The following is a 10206-nucleotide window of genomic DNA, read 5'->3' on the forward strand; positions in this document are numbered from 1 at the left end:
ATCTCTGAAACACGATCATCAGACCTCTAGTGGACAAAACACATCACAACATCCATTCTCCATTCAACAACATCGGCATCAATACACTCACTTCCTGAACTTTCATAAATAACATGTTGCAAAGCAGAAATTGAGTTTACAAATGGGAGAGTTAAGATATTTAAACTAAGATATATATGATATAAAAATGCACTTGAGAAGCCTTATGGAATAATAGAAAGAGTAAAAAGCTTAACATACATGTATTTGCACTACTCATATTTTGCACAGACTGCTCAGTACTGTATATAGCAACTCCACTGTACATTCTGTAAATCATAGCTTACCTTACTCTGCACTTTCATGTATATAAAACACTATATTCTTGCACTTCTGGTTAGATTCTAACTGCATTTCATTAGCTCTGTACTTGTACTCTGCATAATGACATTAAAGTTGATTTGAATCTAAATTGATGACTGATGCTCAAGCTGATGTTCTAGAAAAATCAGATTTTGGATAGTTCCCACCTCCAGCTTGGCACACGAAAGTTGAATTATATTGAGTTATAATATTACACTACAGTCAATATTAGACAACGTAATGAAAAAGGCTTTCTGGCGACATTTTATTTAGTTTTTTTAACAATGTGGTCACACTGTATTAAAAGAAACATTTAGAGGAAGATTGAAAGCTTTTTGACAAACACAAGCTATTTATCTGTCATAAACACTTGACAGCACTTGAGCCAGTAAATGTAGACTATGTGTCTACTTAATGTTTGGTTTAATCTGCTAAATCTGTGTGATGCTATTAAACTATGAATGTCTATGAGGAATGCAAAAAATCCAGAGTTGAACAAGTTTCTGATCTGTTTCTCTGTTGTGTCAATTATTTCAGGCTGTTGAAAAGTTGACTGAACTGTAGATCATATCAGCGCATCTGCATACAAAATATGAATGTGTAATTTCAGATGTTTTGTTGTCTGAAGGTAATTATCACGTGTTTGTTTTTAACACACAGAGCTGTGAAGAACAGTTCAATGTTTCTCACCTGTGAGGATCAGACGTAGGATTCATTTTAAAGTTCATATACTGGCATTCATCCTCTTTATCCTCATTCATCACGTCTTTGTTTCTGATGTATTGGACACTGGCATATTGAACATCATCAGCATCAGCAAACACTGAGGCTTCTCTCTGATTGGCTGATACTTGTGAATAAAGTGAAACATCATTGGCTGAAGCTGCTCCTGTTGATCCACTAAAGTGATTGTCCTGAAGTGTTGAACAAATAAAATAATCACATTATATAAATGTGCTGTGAGATATTATTGAATAATAATTTCAATAAAAATGATCAATTAGAAACAAACACATTGTAACTCTGGCGTGAATTTGCTGACTTGCCTGATTTTGAACGTTAACTTCAGATCCACCGTCTCTTCTTTTCTTCCTAAAGAAAAACAGACAAAGGAAAGAAAAGAAAATGAAAATATGTTAATTACATATTTAATAATGCAGATCAGGTTAGTATGTAATGACATACAGCCTAGAAATGCCTCTATGTTCTCGGTGTAGCAATTACTTAATATTCACCCACCATATAAACAGGATGATGAAGGTGATGATGATGAACAATCCTCCACATCCTGCCACTATCCCAGAAACTACAGCAGAACTCTGAACTCCTAAAACAACATGTTGATGAAGATCACATCATAAAATATGACACATGTTATATATTTACTGTAAATACCTTTAACAGTGAGTGATACAGCAGCTGATCTCTGAGATCCATGTTTATTCTGAGCCACACAGTAAAACCATCCACTGAGACTAGAATTAATGTTAGTGATGCTGAACGTCTGTCCAGATCCAACAGATGATGTTTGATTCTCTTTAAACCAGCTGTAGATGTGAACAGGTGGATTTGATTCACTGCTGCAGGTCAGATTCACTGAATCACCCTCCACTATTACACCAGAAGAACTGATGGACACTTTGACATGTCTTGGTGCATCTACAACAGATAGATTTTCATTATCATTTGCATAAACAGTAAAATACACAATATCAATGTACTTCACTGTCAAACAGAGCTTCTGTCACTTACAAATCACATCCATCTTCACAGCTTCTGAATATTTCTCTCCATGTTTATTTCTGGTCTTGCACTTGTATTCTCCACTGTGATCTGATCTGATGCTTGAGATTCTGTAGATGTTTCCAAATCCTACAAACTTTTCTCCTTTAAACCAGTTGTAGATGTGAACAGGTGGATTTGATTCACTGCTGCAGGTCAGAGTCACTGAATCACCCTCCACTATTACACCAGAAGAACTGATGGATGCCACAACATTTCTTGGTGCAACTGGAAAAGATTATACAACCATTGTACGTCATTTTATGAATTTTAAAGGGGTTTGCGCTTTGTTACTGGTTCTGGCACACATATTTTCACATACATGCTAAAACACACAAAAGCAATACGTTTACAGCATCAAAAACATGTCAGACCCACAACACTGTTACTTACACATCACATCCATCATCACAGCTTCTGAATATTTCCCTCCATGTATATATTTGGACCAGCACGTGTATTCTCCACTGTCATCCGATCTGATGTTTGAGATGCTGTAGATGTTTCCAGATCCTACAAATTTTCCTCCTTTAAACCAGCTGTAGGTGTGAACAGGTGGATTTGACTCACTGCTGCAGGTCAGATTCACTGAATCACCCTCCACTATTACACCAGAAGAACTGATGGACACTGAGGTTTTCTCTGGAGGATCTAGAAAAATAATATATAAATAGAAATCAAAAGGGAGTTGTTGGCTATATATAATGATCTATTTCTGAACTGTTTCACGGTGACACAATCTGATATATACTTCAAGATTAGACATGCATATTCAAAGACTGGATTATTAAACAGTCATGTTTGTTATCTCATACACATTTTTCATAAATGTAGTAATTTTGCTTTTGTATGTTAATGAATCAGTGTTTACTCACATTCAACACTGAGATAAACATCAGAATACGCAAAAGGTTCAGATCCTCTTATAGCACATCTATAGACTCCTGAATCATGACGACTGACTGACTGCAGATGAAACTCATTCACTGTGTGTTCAGTTAATGTCTGTGTGTTTCTGTACCAGATGAATGTTGTTTCTTCAGTCAGTCTGCAGGTGGTTTTACATGTAAGAGTGACTGAATCTCCCTCTTTCACTCTCTGTTGTGTCTCCACCTGGAGGTCTGACAGCAAAACAACAACAAACTCTCTGTGTGATCATCATCATAATACAGAATAAAATATATCAATATCATCACAACATCAACTTTATAAATTTATATCAGATCAGAGTTACACAATTTAATGTCTCATGTTCTCTGTGTGTTAATATGATTCTGTAGATCTACCTGTGACATCAAGCTGAACTCCAGGAGTCCCTCTCCATTCTCCACTGTATAGTCTGCTTGTAAATATGGAGTAGTAAACGCCTTTATCAGCTTTCTTTCACATGTGTTAAAGTGATGCTGTTAGTGTGACACTGAACCTTTTCTCTGTAATATGTGTCAGAACACAGGTTTGGTGACACTGAAACAGGTTGATGTGTTGTTTTGGTCCAGTATGATGATGTGATCCAATAACCAGGAGGATAAATACAGGACATTCTCACTGTTGAGCCTCTTACTGCACAAACATACGAAGAATTATAATTCACTCCCCAAACCTGCTGACCATCAACATCTGAAACAAAGAAATGAGGAAACAATTGAAGGCATAACACAACATCATGCAAGTTTATATCAATATTTATTTTTCTTTCTGAAAATCATTCAAACACTCATAACATAAGTCAAGACACAAAGTATAAAGTGAGTGTATAAGTGTGAAGACTGAAGTGTGATCTGCACTTACCAGCAGTCATGAGCAGAAACATCAGAGATATTGTGAAACATGTCGCCATAGCAAACTCTACAATCACACAACATACAATTGACATGAGATGAACAAACTGCAAATGTTCACAAACACTCATTTCTGCATCATTTCATTAGTCTGTTTTTCATCTTCAACAACTACAGTCATGATCATGAACAAAATATTTTGTTGATTGAGTTCAAATATTTTGTTTGTTTTTGTTTACTGTTCTTTTCCATTAACAGCTTTACAGATTGATTCACTCAAAACAATGTAAAAATGGTCTTACCGTGATGTGATGCCGTCTGTGTTAGTACACAAAAAAGAAATGAAATGAAGATGAAGAGCTGTTTTTAACTGATGGACTGATTTAACTGATGTGTTTTCCATACTTTAATGCGAAGCTTAAAATACAATGAATATTTTGGGTCTTCCTCTTTCTCAGCGTTTGCTCTCTTCATCTGACCAACATGAGAGGAGCTCTAGAAACAAAGTGAATGAAATGTCTCCAGATGTAAAATCACACAACAAACATCCTCATAAGAAAAGTTCACAGCTTTATAAGAACCTGTTACAAGTCTTGAGGACCAACACTGAGATCAGGGCTACAGGATTTAACTCCGAATAAGATGTCGATGTCACTTCCTCATTCAGACACATTTTCTGTATTGTGAGTCAGAGTCGTGACGTTTGAGGATGAGACCGGGGCTTTACCGTAACTACCCTGAACACAAGTACATGACTGTGTGTTAGCCAAACAACGTCAGAATCTGCAAAAGAACAAATAACACCTGTTTACATTTCACCTGTTTGAGTTCAAGATCTGTTTTAAATAGCAAAGACATGCACTGATGTGTTAGTATTGATCTTTTACTGACATAGAGTCGTCGGTGTCGTGACATAGCTGAGAGAAAACAATCCTTTCCCCCTGACTATAAACGCATGATGTTAACCATGTTTAGCCTGCATTAAAATCTCTTTTTGTGTTCAACAGAGCAAGATACCTATAAAAACAGAGTCGTATTGGGTCAGAGACTCCGTGCAGCATCTGAGACTGAACAAACAACCCAAAGAATGGCCAGAGGTGTCGTTTCAACACATTGTTTGGGTCACAGGATCATCCAACTGTCTCTATTTTGATCCCATGTTCATTAAAGCTATCCTATAGAAGACTATCATGACTTCACATGTTAAATGAATACATTACGCACAGTTTTGACTGTAGGACACAACATTACCCCACTTAGAAATTCATTATAATGAAGCAGCTTAACGTGGTTCAATGCAGCGATCAACTAAGAACACAGATTTTTCTGTCATTATGTTGATGTTTGATATCAGTGGTAAAGATGAACTTAATAATTTGGTTACACATTCCATTGTTTTGGTACATTAGGCCACGAAGCTGCTTCCTTGTAATGGACGTCTATGGTGAGGACAAAAGTATGTGTTATTTTAATCAAATGTCAGTTCAGTATTGTAATAACGAGACGTGTAAACATTAATAATTTATGTTGGTCACTTTAAATAATTTATGATTTAGAATTATTATGATATAACTACAAAATGTACTCTATGAAAGAGTGTAAGATAATTATCAGTCCCACAAACAACTTACCAAATCACCAAAGCATTGAATGAAAATGATTTTTTCAGATTAAATGTTTTAGAAGTTGCGGTGCAGGGGGACGGGACCACATCGGCCTGTTTTTTTTGCCGTGTATAAAACTTCAGGTCAGGGTTTTTTAACATTTAAAAAATTCAGAACACTGAATAGCAATTTTTGGACACTGCATCAAGCAAAAATCAATCGTAATCAATACAAAGAGCTGAGATTAAGCACCTGACCAGGTCTACACGCAGGAGTGTTTTCCCACACGACATAAATGGAAATTACGTTTGAATGGCCATTCCCAGCTATGCCGACCATGTCTATAACAATAAAATCAGCTGGATGAATTTCCAAACCAAAAGAAACATCAGGGAAATTTTATAAACCAAAATGTATGCTGCGTTGACAACACAAAAGTTTTTTTAGGTAAACTCGTGGTGTCCAACTCAGTTCCTGGCGGCGTTCTGCATAGTTTAGCTCCAACCCTCATCAGACACCTGATTCAGCTCATCCAGATCTTCAGGATCACTAGAAACTGCCAAGCAGGTGTGTGTTGGAGCTAAACTGTGCAGAGCTGGAAGTTAGTTTGACAGTTTAAGATGTGTGTTACTGTGTAGATCTCTGAAACACGATCATAAGCCCTCTAGTGGATAAATCACAACATCCATTCTCCACAGAGACAACATCAGCACCTTCTGAGTCAACTCAATGAACTTTCTGATCGCTACACAGATCCATCAAAACTACACACTCTTCAAAAGAAAAAAGCTTTATTAAATTACTTAAATTATACATCAAATGTTAACAAGTCAGATGAATAAAAATCTTAACATGACAATTATAAAGTATGTTCATTGCATGTTAACTATTAGTAACGAATAATAACAAATAACAATAGCAATCAGAACAGAGCTCTCACTGTTAGAGCGAGAGAGAGTTTAATGTGTGTTTACTGCTATTGTATCATATTCAGAAGATCTGGACTGAAGCTCAAGAGTCGTGTAGACGCCATCAGCAGCCCTGCACTGATCCGACTGTGAAAGAAACATGAAGAATAGATCTTGTTTTCATGTGAATTTGAGTGTAATAATGTTTGTGAATGAATGTTTGTCAGATTTACTCTGATTGTGTTGTAAATGTCTGCAGATGTTCTGGACGCAGGATTCAGAGCTGTGTATGTATTATCACTCCAGTCAGCCGTCTATAGAGAAAGATGTTCATCATTATTCATAAACAATATTTGATTTAGAGTTCAATGTGACATCAGCACTGAAGGATTCATGAGATGAAGCAGAATCTACAGCAGCTGGAGATGAAGATGTGTGTTTGTTCACCTGTGTTTGATTCATGTGTTCTGCTCTACTATCAGTCCTCCTCTTCCTAAAGAGAAAAATAACCTCATAAATGTGATAAACTGCATTACAATCAATGAATAAAACAATCTTTTAAAATATACTAAACTCACTTAATAAACAGGATGATGAAGATGATGATGATGAAGAACAATCCTCCACATCCTGCCACAATACCAGAAACTGTGTACAGAGCAGAACCCTGAACTCCTACAATAAAATGTTTATGGAAAAAAACAATTTACAACCACCATGACTGAATGACGACACCATGAGTGAATAATGAACCAGCAACCTGTTACAGTGAGTGATACAGCAGCTGATCTCTGAGATCCATGTTTATTCTGAGCCACACAGTAAAACCATCCACTGAGACTAGAATTAATGTTAGTGATGCTGAACGTCTTTCCAGATCCAACAGATGATGTTTGATTCTCTTTAAACCAGCTGTAGATGTGAACAGGTGGATTTGATTCACTGCTGCAGGTCAGATTCACTGAATCACCCTCCACTATTACACCAGAAGAACTGATGGACACTTTGACATGTCTTGGTGCATCTACAACAGATAGATTTTCATTATCATTTGCATAAACAGTAAAATACACAATATCAATGTACATCACTGTCAAACAGAGCTTCTGTCACTTACAAATCACATCCATCTTCACAGCTTCTGAATATTTCTCTCCATGTTTATTTCTGGTCTTGCACTTGTATTCTCCACTGTGATCTGATCTGATGCTTGAGATTCTGTAGATGTTTCCAGATCCTACAAGTTTTCCTCCTTTAAACCAGCTGTAGATGTGAACAGGTGGATTTGATTCACTGCTGCAGGTCAGAGTCACTGAATCACCCTCCACTATTACACCAGAAGAACTGATGGATGCCACAACATTTCTTGGTGCAACTGGTAAAGATTATACAACCATTGTACGTCATTTTATGAATTTTAAAGGGGTTTGCGCTTTGTTACTGGTTCTGGCACACATATTTTCACATACATGCTAAAACACACAAAAGCAATAAGTTTACAGCATCAAAAACATGTCAGACCCACAACACTGTTACTTACACATCACATTCAGCATCACAGCTTCTGAATATTTCCCTCCATGTATATTTTTGGACCAGCACGTGTATTCTCCACTGTCATCCGATCTGATGTTTGAGATGCTGTAGATGTTTCCAGATCCTACAAATTTTCCTCCTTTAAACCAGCTGTAGGTGTGAACAGGTGGATTTGACTCACTGCTGCAGGTCAGATTCACTGAATCACCCTCCACTATTACACCAGAAGAACTGATGGACACTGAGGTTTTCTCTGGAGGATCTAGAAAAATAATATATAAATAGAAATCAAAAGGGAGTTGTTGGCTATATATAATGATCTATTTCTGAACTGTTTCACGGTGACACAATCTGATATATACTTCAAGATTAGACATGCATATTCAAAGACTGGATTATTAAACAGTCATGTTTGTTATCTCATACACATTTTTCATGAATGTAGTAATTTTGCTTTTGTATGTTAATGAATCAGTGTTTACTCACATTCAACACTGAGATAAACATCAGAATACGCAAAAGGTTCAGATCCTCTTATAGCACATCTATAGACTCCTGAATCATGACGACTGACTGACTGCAGATGAAACTCATTCACTGTGTGTTCAGTTAATGTCTGTGTGTTTCTGTACCAGATGAATGTTGTTTCTTCAGTCAGTCTGCAGGTGGTTTTACATGTAAGAGTGACTGAATCTCCCTCTTTCACTCTCTGTTGTGTCTCCACCTGGAGGTCTGACAGCAAAACAACAACAAACTCTCTGTGTGATCATCATCATAATACAGAATAAAATATATCAATATCATCACAACATCAACTTTATAAATTTATATCAGATCAGAGTTACACAATTTAATGTCTCATGTTCTCTGTGTGTTAATATGATTCTGTAGATCTACCTGTGACATCAAGCTGAACTCCAGGAGTCCCTCTCCATTCTCCACTGTATAGTCTGCTTGTAAATATGGAGTAGTAAACGCCTTTATCAGCTTCTGTCACATGTGTTAAAGTGATGCTGTTAGCGTGACACTGAACCTTTTCTCTGTAATATGTGTCAGAACACAGGTTTGGTGACACTGAAACAGGTTGATGTGTTGTTTTGGTCCAGTATGATGATGTGATCCAATAACCAGGAGGATAAATACAGGACATTCTCACTGTTGAGCCTCTTACTGCACAAACATACGAAGAATTATAATTCACTCCCCAAACCTGCTGACCATCAACATCTGAAACAAAGAAATGAGGAAACAATTGAAGGCATAACACAACATCATGCAAGTTTATATCAATATTTATTTTTCTTTCTGAAAATCATTCAAACACTCATAACATAAGTCAAGACACAAAGTATAAAGTGAGTGTATAAGTGTGAAGACTGAAGTGTGATCTGCACTTACCAGCAGTCATGAGCAGAAACATCAGAGATATTGTGAAACATGTCGCCATAGCAACCTCTACAATCACACAACATACAATTGACATGAGATGAACAAACTGCAAATGTTCACAAACACTCATTTCTGCATCATTTCATTAGTCTGTTTTTCATCTTCAACAACTACAGTCATGATCATGAACAAAATATTTTGTTGATTGAGTTCAAATATTTTGTTTGTTTTTGTTTACTGTTCTTTTCCATTAACAGCTTTACAGATTGATTCACTCAAAACAATGTAAAAATGGTCTTACCGTGATGTGATGCCGTCTGTGTTAGTACACAAAAAAGAAATGAAATGAAGATGAAGAGCTGTTTTTAACTGATGGACTGATTTAACTGATGTGTTTTCCATACTTTAATGCGAAGCTTAAAATACAATGAATATTTTGGGTCTTCCTCTTTCTCAGCGTTTGCTCTCTTCATCTGACCAACATGAGAGGAGCTCTAGAAACAAAGTGAATGAAATGTCTCCAGATGTAAAATCACACAACAAACATCCTCATAAGAAAAGTTCACAGCTTTATAAGAACCTGTTACAAGTCTTGAGGACCAACACTGAGATCAGGGCTACAGGATTTAACTCCGAATAAGATGTCGATGTCACTTCCTCATTCAGACACATTTTCTGTATTGTGAGTCAGAGTCGTGACGTTTGAGGATGAGACCGGGGCTTTACCGTAACTACCCTGAACACAAGTACATGACTGTGTGTTAGCCAAACAACGTCAGAATCTGCAAAAGAACAAATAACACCTGTTTACATTTCACCTGTTTGAGTTCAAGATCTGTTTTAAATAGCAAAGACATGCACTGATGT

General features: G+C 36.6%; 2 protein-coding genes across 2 annotated transcripts; both read right to left on the reverse strand.

Moving 5' to 3' along the window:
• Window positions 1-527: 527 nt before the first annotated feature.
• LOC130436141 (B-cell receptor CD22-like) lies at window positions 528-3961 on the reverse strand. The gene is made up of 12 exons (XM_056766992.1): window positions 3913-3961; window positions 3733-3741; window positions 3548-3665; window positions 3411-3463; window positions 3000-3245; window positions 2518-2775; window positions 2095-2352; window positions 1738-2001; window positions 1582-1669; window positions 1389-1434; window positions 1033-1256; window positions 528-921 (listed from the first exon to the last, which is right to left on the reverse strand). The coding sequence occupies exons 1-12, from the start codon at window positions 3959-3961 to the stop codon at window positions 876-878; spliced, it is 1659 nt and encodes a 552-aa protein (XP_056622970.1). The 3' UTR covers window positions 528-875.
• Window positions 3962-6280: 2319 nt separating this feature from the next.
• On the reverse strand, window positions 6281-10007 carry LOC130408775 (B-cell receptor CD22-like). Its single transcript, XM_056732191.1, has 12 exons — window positions 9920-10007; window positions 9641-9833; window positions 9349-9405; window positions 8848-9177; window positions 8437-8682; window positions 7955-8212; window positions 7532-7789; window positions 7175-7438; window positions 6993-7089; window positions 6862-6907; window positions 6648-6728; window positions 6281-6561 (listed from the first exon to the last, which is right to left on the reverse strand). The coding sequence occupies exons 3-12, from the start codon at window positions 9395-9397 to the stop codon at window positions 6466-6468; spliced, it is 1725 nt and encodes a 574-aa protein (XP_056588169.1). The 5' UTR covers window positions 9398-9405; window positions 9641-9833; window positions 9920-10007; the 3' UTR covers window positions 6281-6465.
• Between the last annotated feature and the right edge of the window lie 199 nt (window positions 10008-10206).

Source organism: Triplophysa dalaica, chromosome 2, assembly GCF_015846415.1.
Source record: "Triplophysa dalaica isolate WHDGS20190420 chromosome 2, ASM1584641v1, whole genome shotgun sequence".
In the NCBI taxonomy this organism is placed as follows: Eukaryota; Metazoa; Chordata; class Actinopteri; order Cypriniformes; family Nemacheilidae; genus Triplophysa; species Triplophysa dalaica.